Genomic DNA, 19,296 nt, shown 5'->3' with positions numbered 1-19,296 from the left:
TCTTGCTGGGCATTTAGTTGCTTTCCTTCTCTCTCCAGTTAGACATGTTTGCAGGTACACGTTTGTTCTCATTTTTTGGTGATTTCCTTAGGACCATGAATAAAACTACTCATTGGAAGAATGTGCACATTTAAGGTTTCTGGTAACTACAGCCCAGGTATCATCCAGAGAAGATGCACCCATTTACATTTTGATTGTGCTACACTGAAAATCCTGTCCACACAGTCCCCTCTCTCTGTACCCGAACTTCACTTCTCTTCCTTTTTCTACAAGGGCACACTGGTCTCCTCCTGCCCTAGGACTGGGATTTATACTACCAGTTCTCCTGGGTCTGGGACCTTTGGACTTGGGCTGAAATCACACCCCCAGGCCTCCGACTTGCAGAGAAGAGATTGTGAGATTCTCAGCCTCTATGATCACACCAGCCAATTCCTCATAAAGAAGCTTCATGTGCGCGCACGTGTGTGCGTGAGTGTGTTTGTGTGCATGTGTGTGTGCGCCTGCTATTGGCTGCTTCTCTGAAGGCCCCCGAGACCAGTACAACCTACTTCCGACCACACTGTTCCCTATAAGCCTGTCCTTAACGAGCCATGCAGGTCCTCTAGGGAGTACAGGAAAAATGGTTTCCTTCCCAATATTCCCTGAAATATGGACAAGGGCGACAATATTAAGGGAGGTTTCCTTAGAGAAATAGTTATTGGATCTATTCACTCACCAGATAAACTTAAAGCATCCCAGGATGGAGCTAGATCATCAGAAAGCAGGGGACCTCTGCCACAGCCGCTCCCCACCCAGCCCTCCCTCTCCTTCCGCCTCTCCAGATTGCTTTTATACAGAACATCATTATGTGAAACAGGCCTGTGAAATCCACTTGTGTGCCCTCAATAAGACTGTGGTGGGAATACTGTTCATTACATCATACAGTGTTTTCTTTATGAGAACTCCTGGGAACAATTCCTGTCTGGCCTCTGTGTGAACAACAGTTAGAATTTTCCTGAGCAATTGGTTTGTGTTTATCTCGCAGACATTGTGAACTGTATATCTGACAAGTTTTCTTTATTCCATTGGCGGCAGTGGCGCTGCGGGCTCTGCATGTGACTCACAGTGAGCAGCAGGTGTGCAGAAACGCGGCTTTGGCATGATTAGCAGCTCCCGTGTATTCTTCTTCTTCTATCTGGTGCTACCAACCTCACTTTTAATTTGTGCTATCTTGTCGTGTTTCATAGCCCATTGTAAGTCACCTGAAAAACGTCTGTGAAATAAGATTTGGTTTACACTGAAAACTAGATAAATAAATCAGATGTGGATGAGCTCTGTAGAAACACCGTGGTTTCTCTCTATTTTCCTCAAAACTTCTATTGTGTTCTGCATTAACATCCTCCTGCTAACAGACCTAAGGTCTAGGGCATACAACTTAGAACTGTAGCAAGAATGATCACAAAATAATTGGAAAACCCAAATGAAGTTGTTGAAAATACTGGCTGGTCCCACCTCACGCTCATGATGCAGCTGAGGTAATGCCATTGAAGTGGCAAAGCTTCTGAGGAGCAAGATGCTCCTGCACACTAACTATAATGAAAAGAGGAAACATCACCGCCTAATACTGGAACGGCATAGAAGCTAATTACGGCCCCTTGCTGTCTGCAGGCAGCCCAGGGACGTGAGATGGGCAGACACGACAGCTATTTTCATTCTACTATGCTGCTAAGAAGCAAGGAAGATCTCTCAGCTCCTGGCCGGGCTCTTTCTGCCCAAGGATTTTCCAACGGTAGAAAATGGGCTCAAATTCAAAAGAAGTGCTGTATGAACTCCCATCAAAGTGTGCAGAGAGCTATCTGAGTAAAGGAGCACAGGTAAACACGCTGTCACCAGGAATATGACATTTGAAACCATAAGGAGGTAGCCTTACACACCTATCCAAATGGTAAAACCTGAAAAGATCAATCAGACTGAGTGCTAGTGAGGCTGTGAAGCAACCAGAACTTTCACAGGCTGCCAGAGGGGATGGGAAATAGTACCACCATTTTGAAAAACAGTTTATCATTCTTTAAAAAGTTAAATATACATCTGTCAAATGACCCGGCCATTTGGCTTCTAGCTATTTACCCAACAGGAAGAGTAAGTTCATACAGAAATCTGCACATGAATATATTCACAGCAGCTTCTTTGTAATAGCTAGAAACTGGAAACAATCCGACAGGTGTCCATCAACAGGTGTATAGACAAATTCACACAACGGAATATATTTCAGCACAAACTAACTCAACAAAGTACTGGTACACACAACAAGATATAAATCTCAGAATAATCATGTTGAGTGAAAGTACAGTATATACAGCATGACACCATTTACACAGAATTTTAGAGCATGTCAACTAATACACAGTAGCTATCAGAAGCAGACCAGCAATTGCCTATTACGCACTGGGGAGGGAATGGCAGAAGGGAACGACTAAAATTCAGGACAAGGAAACTTTGGGAGGTGATGACTATGTTCAATATCCTGATTGTGGAAATAATTTCACATACAAATATATATCATAGTTATCAAATAGTATACTTTAAGTATAACATCTCAATTATAGCTCAATAAAGCTGTTTAAAAATAATTTTTTTAAAAATGTTAAATAGATCATTTAACAGAACTTGGTGACTCTGTTCACATTAACAGTAATACTACGCTCATGCTCTATTAGATTTCCACCTCTGCTGCAGCCCCTGCCTGTGTCCCCTACCCTAAAAGACCCTTTCTCGTCTTGCTAGGGAAGTAGCATCAATGAACAGAAATGAAAGGAAAACAGATTTAAGCTTAAAACACTTTCCTGATGGACTTAACCAATAGACTCATTTAACCAGAGAATAGATGGGTTATTCCTTTTAAGGACTTACTCCAGGAAAAGAATGACTTTGATTTTACCTGGATGTGCATTAATGAATCACTGGACATCCAAGAACCTTCTAGTTAAGACTTTTTAATATCATATACCCCAAACTTAAAATATTCAGTTTGCCTTAACCCTGTTGATCTGGGCTTAAGAGACAAAGTTCGTTAGAGAGTCAGAAAAGATTGCTCTCACAAATTCTACTTCTGAAGTTTTGAGGTTTGATCCTTAGTTCCTCCATCTTTAAAATGGTCATACCCATGCTGACCTAACAGATGTGTGGTTAAGATTTCACAAGCCAGGTACAGTGATGCACGCCTATAATCCCAGGGACTTGGGAGGCTGAGGCAGGAGGATAGTGAGTTCAAAGCCAGCCTCAGCAAAAGTGAGGTGCTGAGCAATTCATTGAGACCCTGTCTCTAAATAAAATACAAAATAGGGCTGGGGGTGTGGCTCAGTGGTCCAGCACCCCTGTGTTCAATAATTCCTGGTACCCCACCCCCAAAAAAGAAAAGACTTAACAAGATGGTGGATGGAGAACCATCTGAAGAGCAGGGGTGCTTTAAAAAATCCCCTCCCCTTATTATGATTTGAGCAGGAACATCTCTTATTCTTACCTGGAGCCAAAGTTTGTCATGTTGAGACCACTTCCCACCAGCAATGCACTGGAATGTGGCGTTCTGTCCCACATTTACCTCGACATTTTGGAGTCGCAGAAAATGAGGCGCTTTTCCTAGGAGAGAAAGCAAGGGACGGATGAAGACAGGATTTGGCAGCCTGCAACACTTCCCTGTGGCACTGGGCAGGGTGGACTTTGTGACTGGGAAGAGGCCTGGCTCAGGGAAGAGCTGATGGATCACGTAACGAGTTGGCACTGTTCTGTGAACTTGACACGCATTATCTCACTTAAACCTCAGAGATCCCACGAGGTGCATGATATCCCTATTCATGGATTAGAAACTAAGTCTCTAAGGGGCTACACGGTTCGGCACAGTCAGACTTCTAGGAAGTGGGGGAGCCAAGACATGAATCCAAGACTCCCAGGAGAACAAAGAGTAGAAGAGGGAGAGGGGGGGAAGAGAACACTAGCTGTCATTCACTGAGTGCTTCTACGGGACAGCTGTCCTGTGTGAGCAGTGATTCGTTGACCCAACACAGCTGGTGGTGGTACCATCTCTACTGCACAGGGCACAGGAACCTGTCCAAGTTCACAAGGGCCCAGAATTTGCACTCTTAACTCTAAGCAATGGTGTCTCCTGAGCACATATGGGAAGTGGGATACTGATTCTGCAGACTGGGTATAACAGGGAAAAGCACTGTCAAACAAAAATCAGAGTGTCTGTGGGCATCAGTCCTAGGATTAAGCATGTGCCTCTTTCCTTCCCTTGTTTATGGACACAAGTTCTCCCCTATATAAGGTCTCCACGTAACAGCAGCATTAGCTCTCCATCAGCTGAGAAGCTATGACCACAAGAATGAGCTTCTTCCTTGCGCACCAAGAAGGATTCCAACCACCATCAACAAAGCTAAGGAGAACTGTGCCAGATCTGCCCCGGCATGGGACCACATGGGGAATTCTGACAAGATCAAGGAGGATCCACCAGGGACATTGCCTGTCTGTCCAGAGGGAGCCACAGACACAGAGAGACAAAGAGTGACAAATGAAAAAGCTCCTAAGCCCCAGGCCAGGAACCATGATGAGCTCTCTGCATGTTTTCTCTAGTTTAACTCCACAGCATCCCTGTGAAGCCAGTGCTAGAGGTAGAACCCAACTGGTGTGATGTTCCACAGCGTCACAGCAACAGCAAGAGGCAGGGACAGAGCTCCATGCGGCTCCGTTTTATCCAACACTTGGCTTCCACCTGGCACGTTCTCTCGCTTCCTGAGCTTCAGGAATGAAGGCGGACGGCAGGGCCCTGCACGCCTGCGCTGGCTCTCCAGGCTCCGCTCGTCGCTCCCAAAGCTTCTGCGATGATCCCTTTCCTTGCTGTTTATCCCCACAGGCTTCACGTTGTGACCTATCTTGTCCACCAATCTGTGTCACTGCCTGCTAAGCTCAGCAAAAGCCATGAAGCTTGGTGTGACCAGGCACGCCGACTGTGAGAAAGCCTTCACTTCTGTCCAGGTTTTAAACTCATGACCACAGGTTGGAGACCCCACATGCCACCTTCAGGGCCCTGTGGCTGGAGTGGCATTGATGGTCCAAGGCCCAGGTGAGATCCCTTCCTGTGGACTTTTCAGAGTATAAGTTCCCTGCATCTAGTCAACCTGACAAATGTCATGCTGCTTTGATTGCCTGAAATTGTTTCCTTTTGGCTCTCCTGTATAATTTTGTGAAGTTATTTTTGGAACTATCAGTTCAAGTCAATTCTTCAGGTGGGAATAGAGTGCACGATGTAAATCTGTTGATGCCACAGGTTTAAAGGGGAGGAAAGATCCACCCAGTGGAGGAGGGTGTACAGAGTCTGGGCTCCAAGACGAGGAAGCTCCAGGCTGGGTGTTACAGAAGTTGGTTCTCGCCTGAGTCTTCGGGATGCTGGGCAAATGGTTAAGCTATGGGACATGAGCAATTAAAGATGGATTGTCTTGATATCAGTGTCCTCTCCTTATTTCCAAATCCTCCCGCTTCTTCCTTCTAAGTCACAGACCTTTCCTCTTGACGCTTTCATCTTCAGTCCCTACTAGATTCAGAAATTAGATGTTTCGTGGTCCCTGGTGTTAATATTCTGGGGAATCACTGGTGATCTAGAACAGAGATGTCAAACGCATGTGCCCACAGGAACCAGACAGTTACAGAAATTAATAAATGCTTTGGTTGTAAATCAACAGGTGCAAAAACACCATCTCCTTGCCCCATCTTCCATTTCCCCACCTTTGATAGAAACTGGGGTAAAACAAAGATCTTGCGATAGAAACAACTCTTACAATTATAACTGGCATCGGACACCAGCCTCAACACTGGGAAGGCGATAAGGAGTGGTGAGGACCTGGGAGAACTGGAGGGAGACCTGTGCTCCACCAGGGGGCAGCAGAGGGAGGGAGGATGATAGGGCTGAAGCCCAGGGTTGTCAGTCATCCCACTTCTCAAGGGAAGTAGGAAATCCCGGTTTGATGTGTAATCTCTCATTCTGAAATGTTCTCTGAATTTTATTAAAACATCAGGCAGACTTAGCAAAACACACTGGCAGGTAGGCTCTATCAGTCTGAGGTCTCGGATACACTGTTCTCATTTATCCCTGTGACTAGTCTCACCTGGTCTGGCCTCAGAGATCCAGAGGTAGCACCACCTCTCCGGGCACCGCACTTAGGGGATCCTGGATCATGGGAATTGTCTCCACCATTTCTTCTCATTCAGCCTTCCCTCCACAAGTCCTTGCTCTTGTCTCTGATCTTTGAGGCCCTGGCTCAGCCTTGGCTGGTGACGGATCTCTCTGGAGATCCTCTTTATGTTGGGAACCGGTTTGGTCCCCTTCTGTGGGCTCCGGCCTCTGTGACCCTCTTTCTTCCACCCCTGGACTCCAGCACCTCTTCATCACGACTTCCCCAGCCGCTGCAGCTCTGAGAGGGACACTATTCTCCCAGGTCTGCTCACCAGCCTTCAGCCAAACACAGCTGACCTCAGTACCAGGTCAGCTCCTGGCCTAGCATCCCACTCTCCCTCCCCACGGAGACTCAGCTCCCCCAAAATGGGCTCCTGCTGAATAGGGTTAAGAGAAAACTGGTTGTGCATTTGGGGCAAAAATGCCTTGATATTGGTGACATTTAAACTCCTGCAGATGTCAGTGCAGCATCTGAAGACATATTATTGTGCCCTTTATCTCGCTCTTTAAACCTGACAGTGCTCAGTGGGAAGCCACACAATTGAAGAGAAAGCTCAGTACATACATTAGAGGCGTGTTGCAGATGCTCTGTGGGCTCAGGGACATGGCCCTGCAAGGTTGTGATGGGAAAAAAAAATAGGTTTAAAAAATTCTAAAAGTCAACTTAGGAGTTAGAAACTTTGAAACCGAGTGGAAAATCACGCTGACATTTATCGTACACGGTTCTAACTGCCGTGGCCCTGCTAATGGCTAACACTGAGAACAGCAGTGGATGGAAACTACGGCTAAAATACTTTGGGAATGACAACAACAAAAAAAAAATGCTAAATGGGCTATAAAATAGAGACAAGGGGGTTTGTAAGAGAAAATGATTTTCTTTGAGTATTACGCCTGGCTTTGGGTCATGGTTTCAGAAGCTTCCAGGCGAGTGTTTACAGTCCCAGCTTCAGTTCTGACTGACGGAGGATGCAGTCACCTGGCAGGCACTAACTTTTGGAATAATTAATGGAATCACTTATTGATAGACTCTGGTCACATGTTAACACAGGACGTTTTGAAAGACAAGCAGAGAACTACAAAGCTTGAGGACATAAAGGGAGTGCATGTTTTTCAATAGATTTAAATTTTTAACAATCTATAAGTCATGGACACATTGACTCTGAGGCTGAGGGTTGGGAAAGTACTTTCAGTCTAAAGGAGCCTTCAGGAGTTACTAGCAGGTTGCACGACATGCTATCTCGTGTACAGTCCCTGAGCCCATGGTCAGCACCTCTGCAGGCAGGCACGTGCTCTGTTCTCCCCAGACCTGCTCCACCTGGCTTAATCCAGAAATCTGGGAGTAGACATTTTTGATGCTTCTGTCTACTAATCCCATCCATTAGGCAAGACCAGTTAGCTGTAGTACCTGAACACATCTCTAATCTAGCCACTGATTTCCTCGTCATGTTTCTTCATAGAACTCTTTGCCATCTGTTATGGACCAAACTCTGTCCCCACAATTCATATGTTATCAATTCATATGTCGAAGCTCTAGCCCCTAGTCCTTCACAGTGTGACTGTGTTTTGAAAGAAAGGCCTTAAAAGAAGTGAATATGTTAAAATGAAACCACTGTGTGCCCTACTCTAATCTAATGGGTGTCAATAAAGAAGAGGAAATGTGGATACACAGAAACACCAAGGACCTGCACCCAAGGAAAGACCACGTGGGGACACAGTGAGAATGGGAACATCTACAAGCCCAGGAGAGAGGTCTTGGGAGAAACCAAACTTGTCAACACACTGACCTTGGACTTCTAACCTTGAGAACCATAAGAAAATACACTTCGGTTGCTTATGTCTCCCAGTCTGGGCAGTCCTAGCAAAGCAATGCTCCATCTGTTGTATATCATAGAATCACCTCATTACTTGTTATATTTTCAGTCTCTTTCATGCCATGGAAGCCCACGAGGACAGAGAATGAATCAGTCTTACATATTTCCATAAACCCAGAATAGTGTCTGGCACTGAGGACATGCTCAGTAAACACCTGTTGGTTGATGAATGGTTGACTCTTTACCTCCCTGGTCCAGGCCACCATGCCTCTTGCTCCAGAATGTTCTTCCTTGTAGGTCTCCTCACCTTCTCTATGGCCCTTCAACTCATTTTCCAAAGAGTAGCCCAAGAGATCCTTTAACAATGAACTAAGGTCACACTAAATCCAGAAGAACCCTCCAACACTGCCTCCCTGCACTTCGTTAACATCTTCACTGCTCACGGTGATGCCAAAGGCCCTGAGTGAACTCCTTCCTATGATTCGCATCTTCATAGACACCTCCCCTGACCACTGGGCCCTCTAGCCCAGTCATTTGTATGTATTACATTCCCAGCAGTTATCACTATCTGGAATCATTCACTACTTATTTAATATTAACTATGCATTTAGTATCTACTCCCTCACTGGCTCTCCTGCTCAGTCAGCACCAGGAGGACAAGGACCTCATCTTTCTTACCCAGAAAGTAAGAAATGTTCTTGAACACATAGCTCATGTTCAATAATTGACTTATTGAAAGAAAGGATGAATAAATTCCTGAAATAGATATGGATTGAGTGCTGGCCCTAGAAAAGGGGCTACTCAAGTCTACATGACCCAGGGGCTGCTCAGGTGAGCATATACCCAGTATTTGGACAGGCAGTTAAATGGACTGTTTCTAACCTAGGCACTCACATTGTGGTTTCTAGGAAGTTTGTGCTTAAACCACCAAAGCACTGAGGTTGAACTCAGCCAAAGCACATTATGCAGGAATAAAACCAGGGTCACATCTTCCTGAGTTATATCCATGGCCCATTTGCTTGGTAACTGGCTCTCAGCTATTCTACAACCATGCAATCCACACTCCTCAGCAGGAGAAGAGGAGGAAGAGCAAGGGGAGGAGGAAATGGGGGGTCTCAGGAAAACCCTAAATCCATAGCAACCCTAATAAGGAGAGGATTCCAAGAGGAGCCATGAGACTTTGGAGGTGGAAAGGCACCCAGATATGTTCTCCAGAGACTGAGAATTTTCAGAAAAAAAAAGGAAAATTTTGCCTGTGATAGAAAACCATGGACAATTCTTGGATCTCAGGCAGAGCTAATATGGGCTTGAAGACAGTTGAGGCTGTCAGTTATCAACAAACAAGAGACAGGGTCAAGGCTGAGTGCTATGGCGGACACAAAATTCTCACCAGAGCAGAGTTCTGGGGTGCAGAGAGAGAAAGCTAAGCCATATTCTGCAGGGAGGAGCCAAGTCCAGGCACCCAACACAAGCTGTGAAGTAGCGACTCAGTGCAAAGTAGGCAAGCCCTCTAGGGATCATGTACCAGGCTTGAGGAAGGACAAAGGTACATTTCAGGGAGATTTCTGAAACTGGGGACTATGCAGGGTTGTATGGGTTAAAAGGGTCACAGAGAGGGCAGACATCTCCTGACACAATTGCCCAGTCTAAGACCAGAGGTCTTTCTCCAATGGGCCTCTGACACTGACTCCCAGGAGTTGAGGGAGGGAATGTTTCATCTGGCCATGGGCCCTCGTCCTCAGCTCCACCATCTAAACCCTGAAGAGTTGGGGGATTTCTGAGCGTCTCTGCACACAAAGCCTGGTTCAGCAGAGACATTCCCCAGACACGACTGAATGGACAGACCCACCCATCCCAGAAGTAAGCCAGAGAGCAGGGACCTTAAGCCAAAGCAAGAAAGGGTCTAGAGAACCTTAGGATTCCTGAGATGCTGGCTGATTCCTGAGGAGGAGGGTCCCTTTTCCATAGACACCAAACCCAGTTCCCCAAAATAATGTCTGGGACTCAGAACTTGTCCCAAATTCCTCCAGAGAAGGTGATACAAGACAAGGAGTCAGTCTGGTACTCTTCTAGTGCAAGAAGAGGGAAGGAAGCCATGTTGAGATTCTGCCAAACTCACTGCAGAAGAAGTGAAAAGAATAGTTGCAATTACAGCAACATGATGGGTCTCGGATGAGAAAAGTCCCTAAACAGAAGCACTAAAAGGGACATAAGGAGAGTGTGCATGAAGGTTTCGAGGTGCAAGGAACTGTACCACAGGGCATGACTGCTGTGGCTGGAATATTGCTTATCCCTTGAACTCATGTAGGTACTTGATCCCCAGAGCCATATGTTCATGGCACAAAGAAGGTTGAAACTGAGTCCAACTATGGTGTTGAGAAGTGGGACTTGTGGAAAGTGGTTATATTTAGAGAAGGTCATTAGGATGAAGCACTTATGATTGAATCCTGGTGGCTTTGTAAGAAAAGGAACAGAGACCAGACATACACATGTTCTCTCTCTGACTCTTGGCATGTGGTGTTCTTCAACCTATCAAGAATCTGGCAGTAAGAAGGCCATTACCAGCACTGAGCCAATACTAGCAGCGTGCCCTTAAACCTCCAACATTGTGAGCTAAATAAACCTCTTTTCCTTATAAAGTTAGTCTACCTTGGGTATTCCATTATAGTAACTAAAAGCTGACTAACACTGTGACTCATGATCATATGGGGAGAGTGGAGAGAGCCCCACTAGAGGTTACCTAGACCTGATGGCTTCCAAGAAATTGATGGGAGTCCCCAATGTATGAAGCACTAATGAACTGTAGGGGTTCCATAATTCTTTTGCATATTCCTTTGATTACAGTCCACCTGAACAAATGTCTCTGGACATGAAGCCATCACAACTTGCTGCAGGACTTGGCCCCTCTTTGACTCAACAGGAACCACGTCTCCCTGCTGAAACACATTTCAAGGTCTTAGACTAAACACTTCAGAGGGAACTTCAAGGGAAAGAAGATGGGCACAAAGGAGTGGGATGCCTGTGAGTACTCTTGACACTGCCAAAAGTACTAACCACTACAAGAAATCTCTCCCCACGCCTACATGGAGCTGATGAGTATATTTAAAATTATTTTAAAAGAATTAATAGCTTTAGGGTACTTTTCCCTGTGAGTGAACAGTGTGCTAATTTCTCAGTGTTTTGGTGGTGTTCTTTTTTTAAGACAATTGCACAAGATTCTATCCAAAGCCCTCTAATTCTTCCACTTCAGTGGACTGAATCCCACTAATAAACAATCAGGACTTTAGACTCCCTTAATAATGGAGAGAGATTCCAACGAAGATGTTTTGCCACTCTCTGCAAATTCCTGGAGGTGCTGCCTGTTGAACAGGCCGGCAAAATTATGGATTTATTCAGGACTGATTGCATTGGGTATGTAAGCAGTTTTGAAGGATTAAAAGAGAGAAAGAGAGAGAGAGAGAAAGAGAGAGAGAGAGATGTTTGTGAGTTGAATGAAGACAGGAAGCTGCAGCCTCTGAGCTACCCGATGTGGCTGGAGCAGGGCTATAATGGGAGAAGGGGGTGGACTTACTGCATGGATGAGCCAGGACCCGGACCTCGTCCACAGCGATGTAGCCAGGATGACCCTTCAAAGAGACGGATTCAAATATCACCTGCAACACACACAGGGTGGGAGTCAATTTTGCAGAAACGGTTGTAGACATTCATCTTAGGAAACTTCCCAGCCCCCAATCCCTGGATGCTTCAGTTTCCCATCAGAACCGACCAAAGAGAACTCACTTTAGGACAGCATGCCACCCTGGAAGCTGACTCAGATTTTCAAAACAAGGCAAAAAGGCCACACTCGGTGACTGGCAATGGAAGTCAGCCACATGGAACATTTTTAATGGATTTCACAAATAACACTTAGAAACAAGAAAAGCAACCCAAACGTGGCCTGGGGAACCCAATCTGCACATTTCCCATTCAGGTTTCCCATGAAGCACAGGGAACAACTACTTCCTAATACCTCAACTACCCTAGGAAAAGTGGGAAATGCCTACTTGGAAGCTAGCATAAGCCAATGAGGTTTAGCCTGATTTGATTGTATATTCCCAATGAACAGGAGCCACATGAGTTCTTAAGAACACCTTTTAAAAATAAGCAGCAAACTGCATCTTGGTATCCAGAAGTAAAAGCAACACATTCTTTGACTCCCAACTGAATGACTTATTTCCATAAAATATTTTTTAATTCAGTTCACAGCTTCCCTCAACACCAACCTCTATCTTTGCCAAGGTCACATGAATACCTGCGTGGGCAACGTGGCCAAAACTACCACCTCCCAAGTTCTGATGACTTTCTACTCCAATCCACTTTGGCTGCACTCCCCTGCAGATCTTGGAATGCTCTCCTGCCCCACGGTCCTCTCCTAACTCGCTGCTCTTTAACCTACTTCTCAGGCTCACAAGGTACTTGGACCTCTTACTTTTCCAGAGTCTATAATCTGCCTGGATCTTTCCTCATTCTCAACAAGTCTTGGTTGACCCCTCTGTGTTGCCTAATCAGCCATATAATACTCTCCTTAAGTTCCAGTGCCTCTGAAGCCTACTTTACTTGAACTTTGCCAAGCGATCACAAGCCTGCCTTCTCCACTCCCAATCTCACACAAATGTTCCTCTCTCAGCATCCACCCAGCCAATCCCAGCAGACATCACATCTTCAAGAGGCAAGATGATGAGGAGGGGCTGACGTCTCACTTCTCACCCACACGCCTCATCTTCATCCACACCAACTATAATCTCTTCTCTGCAAGGAATGCCAAGGTTCTTGACCCTGACCCCCTCTGCATGATCCAGCTTCTTGGTTCTTGGTTATCTCTCTATCCTGCTCTATCTTGTATCTCCAAATCCACCCTTTGTCCCTGACCTTGACATATATACAGTCTTGGACTACTCCCCTTGTTGTGGTAGGTTTTTCTCCATTACCAGTCAACTGTGTTTCAATAACGCTTCAAATTCCCAATTGTTTTAATGACCATTCACTCCCAACACTTCCTTCTTCCAACTGCAAAACTTGAACCTGCTATATAATCTGGATTCTGCCTCCAAACCACCCCCAAAACTGTCTTCATGATAAACACTAATAATCTCCTAATTGCTAAATCCAGTAGGTATTGTTTCCAGTTGTTGCCTTACTTTATGAAAGAAGATGGTGGAACACTCAAGCTCAGAATCAGAATACCTGCGTGGCTAAGCCACTTACCAATGTGTGACCTTGGGCAAGGTACCTTCCTGCTGTGTGTCCCTGCTTCTGATTCTGTAATTATGGTGTCTGCTTCATTGGGTAATTTTTTCAATTAAGGGAATTAACACTTGACTTAGAACAATGGAACGTCTTGCTAAATGTCTGTTATAACTATTATTACTACTTGACAATTCTTCTACAATTGTCAGTGTTCTCCCTTTCTGGATCTCTCTGCTCTTTAGGCTCAGGGGACACTTCACTCTCATGGCTTCTCCCATACATCTGGGACTATTCTACCATGAGTTTGTAGGCACTCCTCTGTCTCCGTTGCCTCCTCTACTTATCCAGCACCTGCATACACTCTCTCTTCAATCACTGCCAACCATGGGTGACCTCAGGGGCAGCCCTGCACCCTAGATCTTCCACCTGAACATCAGTCTCACTTATCTAGCTCCCGGGTTTATATTTCCACCTGGATATCACGTTGATGCCTCAATTGCAACATGTCTGCAGCAGATCCAGAAGCACCCTCTCAACTCTTCTCCACGTTGCCCACTGGGCCTGAAATACAAAACCCAGCAGGTGGCACTCTGACCCATCCAGCTTGAAAGAGCAGGAGATCTGGGTTTCTCCTTCGGCCTCATCCCCCACCTCGATTTTGTTCTGATTTGATATTATTAGCATTTCTCAAATCTGTCCCTCTGCTTCCACCTCTGTTATCAGGATGGACCACAGGAAGTAACCTTTTGGGTCAAGTCAGACCTTAGGGTCACAGCTCTGGCACAACCTGCCACCTTTTCTCATCTCCATCACCTAGGCAGTCTCCAAAATGGAGCCTCTCCCTCCTGTCTTTTAGTTCTTCCTTCAAGCCTATGGATGGACTGTCAGGTGGGTAGAGACCCACAGGAAAAGCTTCATGTGGAATTTGTTTGCGGACTATGTGGTCCAGGCCAGGGGATTCAAAGCTGTGTTCTTAGTGGGGCCTGGAGCTCCAGCAGTGAGCAGGAAACTGGTGGAGAAAGTTGTAATGACTTGGAAGAGGCAGTGTCCCCAGGTGGTAAGGCTGAGCTACGAAGCAGCAGGTGGCTGCCTGGAATTACGTGAAGTGATGGGAGGAAAGAGCCACGGGAAACACAGCAGCTGCAGCCACATGCCAAGGCCTCACAGAGCTTCACCAAGAGAGCACGGTCCTTCAGAGAGAAGGAGCAAACAACACTGTGCAGGAGCTGGGGAGGCTTGCCATAGCCACCTCACCCTGCAGAAGCATAAATCAACCTCGGCCTTTACACACCAGCACGGGTCTAGTGTTCTTTTTAATAATGAAAAGGAAACCGAAAGCAAAAGTCCATAAAAAAGGTTGGAAGAAAATAGAACATATAAAAACATTTCAAGAAAAGCATGAAAGTAGCCACACTCTGAAATAAAAATGACAGAAGTAAGAAAAATATTTGTTTTGACAATAAATATAAATGGGTTAAAATAGAAAAAAGCTCCCAGACTGTCTAAATAATCAAAGTCTAATTGTATGCTATAAGATAAACACCTACAACAGAATGACTCAGTAACCTTAAAAATAACAAGTTGAACAAAGACATAATAAGAAAATGCAAATAAACAGAAAACAGTTGCTGCAAAAATCATGTGAATGCCTCAAAGTAGAATTTTAACCACAGAGAAAAATAAAAACCACTAAGTGGACCAAAATGATCATTGAAAAAAACTACATGAGACAAGAGACTTAAAAGGAAAAATGGGAAAAAAACAGCATTTGAAGACTTTAAACCATGTCTTAGACTCTGATCAAATAGAAAATGCAAAGATATCAAGTATATATCTTATGTAATCTTATATACTTGATTTTTATAACTAACGTATAGAATTAGAAATAGTAAACACATATATAGTATGATGTAAATAATAATGTATTTACTATGGAGAGTAAAACTTCTGTTCAAATGCTCATGGATTTACAAAAAGATCATAAACTCAATGAATCTCTCAAGAAAACTGTAGAGGTTTGGGGCCACACATGTTCCAGTCAAATTTACTAGAACTAGAAAATAATGACAAACTCCTAAAAAATCAATTTCTTAAAGGTTATGCAATCCCTTCTTTAAAACAATGATGTCAACCTAAGTTTTGTCCAAAACCAAATCAAAAGTCAAAGGACAAGCTGATTGAAATGTGTATTCCAGCTACATGGAATACATTCCTTGTGTGTGCAAAGGACTCTTGACAAGCAACCAAAGAAATGAACAAACCCGCCAAGAGAAAAACTGGCAGGTAATGCACAAAGGGGTAAATTAGGAATGGCACTTATCTATGAATGCAAATTTTCTTAAGTGACACAGGAGATGGACAGAACACACATGCAGCCTTGGGTTGAGATGATCACCCTGTCAAATGTGCTTCCGTGTGCGGCCCTAGATCACAGGAAGCCTCCACCCAGGACCTAGCCATCTCCAGTTCTTGGAGACAGACACCACAAAGAGACAGGAGGAAGGCAGGACCCGCTGAGATGGAAAGACCTGCCTGGGAGTTCCAGAGAAAAAGAGAGAATGGTCATGTTCAGTCAAAAACATTCACAAGGAAACTCAAACCAGGCCCTTGAGAAATGAAGCTCAGGAAATAGGAGAAGGGACAGAGGAGTGAGCAAAGAACTCTGCTGTCCCCAAAAGGCATGGGGGCGGGTGAGAAGACTGAATGAATAGGGCATGTTTACCCAGTGGGGCGCACATCAGCACATGGGAACAGAGGCCCCAAGTGCAGGATTCTGGGCCAAATGCAGAGGCTGAGAATTCCAAATTCTCTCAAGAACATTCTTGAACCCTAAGGCTGCCAGGTGGACCTACTCTCACCTGCACGTGGCCCCGTGCCCTAGTTCCATCGAGACCTCCCATCATTAAAAACTCCTGGTGCAGGGGCTGGGGAGACGGAACTTGCATAGCGAAGCAAACTTCTCCCTATGCTCAAGGAATCAGGCAAGCCAGGAAGTAACTGCCCAACAGAGGCTCAGCAGAGATGGCCACATTCAACCCCTCAAAAAGGTGGGTTGTGCAGATATTGGGGTGTGTGTGGATACATCACATATTTGGTTTAAACGACTTGGTGCTTTACCCTTACCTTTTGTAGTCCTTGAGCAGAGAATGCGCATAGCAAAAAAATTTCAAAGGGCTACAAATATTTTCTTAAAGAATAAGAGAAAAACGTTGGTTTATCAGAACTCATCTTAGGAAGAGGACCATGGCAATTTTCATGGGAAAGGACAGGTTAGAGTAAAATTAAGAGACATTTTTTCTTACACCAGTCCAGAAGACCTGTCTAAGATGAGGAGAGGATCTGTCGCTTAGAGGGATAGTGGGAGGGATGAGGGGAAAGACAGAGTACAGTTCCCAGCCCTGGCTGGGGTAAACCCTCCTGAATTGCCAGTAAATGTACTATATCTGTAGAGTGCTGGATGCCAGGGGAATTCCTGAGAAGAGACTGGATTTCAAGTCCAGTCAAATCAGTTGGGTGAGGTCTTAACTTCAGAGGTCTACATAGCAATGACAAATGCTGAATAAAACCTCTTTTACCTGGGCAGGTGATAGAGGATAGAGGAGGCAGGGGACTATAATTTTAATAAAAGTTATCTTCTTTCTTTTATTCTTAATCTTGTAACAAAAAAGTTCAGAATCATTAAAAATACAAAGTAGAATTAATACCACCAAGAAAGAGACAGAAATCAGATGTGACTTGACAGGCGTTTAACAAGCCCTTGCTTTCCTGGGGGGCACAGGTATGAGGGATGATCTGTGCAGGGACTTTCTCACCTGGGACCTTGCCAAGGCCCAATGCCAGAAAACCCAGTAATAAGAAAGATGAAATTTGTGTTTATTACAGAGCTACAGCCAATTTTAGGACTGTGAAATATGACTTTAATAAATGAATACATAAACCATCAGGTCTGAAGCCCAGCAATGCTGAAAACCAAAATTGTATTTAGTCCTTAAAATCATACGTGCAGGACCAGAGCTGGAGGTCAGGTGAATTATAAGGCCCACCTTCTCCTGCCTTTGAATCTCCCGGGATGTTCCCTTCTGTGGCCACCATACCCAAGGGTGCGTGTGGGATGCACGTGTGGGTGCATTTGATTTGGAGAGTATGCAGTGTGTGGGCACAGGTGTGTGCTCCACTATTTGTGGCCATGCAAATATCCATTAGTGGCTGTGTGTGTGCCTGTGTGTGTGTGTAAAAGAGAGAGAGACGAATCTTTTCCAAATTGCTGCTGTGAATACATTAGTGCCCTCCCCCACCACCCCAGCAAAGCTCAGGCAGAGGAAATGAGGTCCCGATGCTGTAGCAGCCGATGCCATGGAAATCAGAGTTCTGCTGGACCAGGCTGCTTATGGCAGGGAAGGCACTGAGGTACAGGGACAGGTGGAGCAGCGGCGTGTATTTCTATGAGGACTTCCTCCCTCCTTCCCCTTTTTATCCCCCCCCCACTTGCTTCCTCCTTCTTTCCTCCCTTCTAGTAATCGCTGAGGCCCTCGGCAAGCCCGACGAGGCGGCCTATGTCATCTGTGTCATCTATTTGAATCCACAGAAGGACCCTTCGTCGTACCTATTCCTCTTCCCATTTCACAAATGAGACAACTGTGATTCCAGATGATGACAGGATTCCACCAACATGACACAGTCGGACAGCAGAAGATTCTGAGAAGCAGCACTATTTTCCCTAAACTCACGGCACAGAGCGTGGAGCCAGAGGGCCGAGGCACGGTCGCGGGCACTCAAGAGTGATGCCCTCTGCTGCTGCCTAAAGCAGGGAGCAACCTACACATCGACAGGCCGCCCAGGACCCAGACCATGGGGAGCTGGAGAAATGCCCTCTTCCTCCAAACCCCACTGAAGAGCATGGCAAATAGAGGGACTGTCCCTATTATGCCATCCCCCAAATTTCCCGTGTTAATAAAGGAATGTTCAGTGAAATGATTTCATTATGAGGATTGTAACCTAATCAGTGAATTTATCCATTTAATGGATTGAAAATCTGAATGGACTGGATGGTAACTCTAGGCAGGTGGGCGAGGTTGGCGGAAGGAGGTCACTGGGTCATGCTTTGGGGCTTATATTTTGTCCCTGATACTGGTGTGTGTGTCTCTGTCTCTGTCTCTGTCTCTCTCTCCCTCTCTCCTTCCTGGCTACCATGGAGTAGCTTTTCTCCACCCTGCCCTTCTGCCGTGGAACTCCACCTCACTCAGACCCAGAGCAATGGGGTTGGTTGACCATGGAATGAACCTCTGAAACGTAAGCTCAGAATAAACTTTTCCCTTTCTAAATAGTTCTAGTCAAGCATTTTGGTCACAGTGATGAAAACACACAGCCAACATAGTCCCGGTTCTGGGTCAGTTTTCCTGATTATTGCACTTCAGCCCATGGCCTCATCCCGGGCCCATCTGTACCCGGCCCTAGGAGAGCGTTTCTAATCGAAGCCCTAAGGCTTCAACATGGGGTCTATGAATCTATGGAGGGAGTTGATGTTTACACTCAATGATACCAGGGAACAGTACAGGCTCTGGCGCATTTGGGTTCTGATCCCAGTTTTGCCAATGATCTGCTGTGCATGTTCTTGGACTTCGTTATCCATCTCTTGGACTCAGTTTTATCATCCTCACCAGGGTTCAGCAAACTATGGCCTGGAAGCCAGATCTGGTCTGTCATCTATTTTTGTACATAAAGTTTTATTGGAACACAGCTGTGTCCATTCATTTGCATATTGTCTATGGCTGCTTTCATGGAACAGTGGCAAAGTTGAATACTTACAATAGAGACTTTAAGGTCCACATAAGCCAAAATACTTTCTGACTGCCTTTGTATGGAAAATATTTACCTGGCTTACAAAACGAGGATATAAGCCAAAGACTCTTGTACTGGTACACATTCTGTAAATATCTACAGATGGGGCAACTCTATACTTTATCATTCATATTGGGACACAAGATGAAATGGATGCTCTCAACAATTTCACCAAAACAAGAAAAGCAAACCAGAGCTCTCAGGCAACCTATGATGTAA

The 19,296-nt window shown here is 45.2% G+C and overlaps 1 protein-coding gene across 8 annotated transcripts in view; it reads right to left on the bottom strand.

Moving 5' to 3' along the window:
• Positions 1-19,296, bottom strand: part of Ptprt (protein tyrosine phosphatase receptor type T) — a 1,023,334-nt gene that overhangs the window by 649,928 nt on the left and 354,110 nt on the right. For all 8 annotated transcript variants that reach the window (XM_047539644.1, XM_047539637.1, XM_047539640.1 and 5 more), the window contains exons 4-5: positions 11,585-11,666; positions 3,500-3,615 (exon numbers count right to left, since the gene is read on the bottom strand). In XM_047539644.1, coding sequence (XP_047395600.1) covers positions 3,500-3,615; positions 11,585-11,666 — 198 coding nt within the window. The remainder of the gene's footprint in view (positions 1-3,499; positions 3,616-11,584; positions 11,667-19,296) is intronic.

This window comes from Sciurus carolinensis, chromosome 2 (assembly GCF_902686445.1).
Source record: "Sciurus carolinensis chromosome 2, mSciCar1.2, whole genome shotgun sequence".
NCBI lineage: Eukaryota > Metazoa > Chordata > Mammalia > Rodentia > Sciuridae > Sciurus > Sciurus carolinensis.
This window is presented reverse-complemented; position numbering and strand designations above follow the sequence as displayed.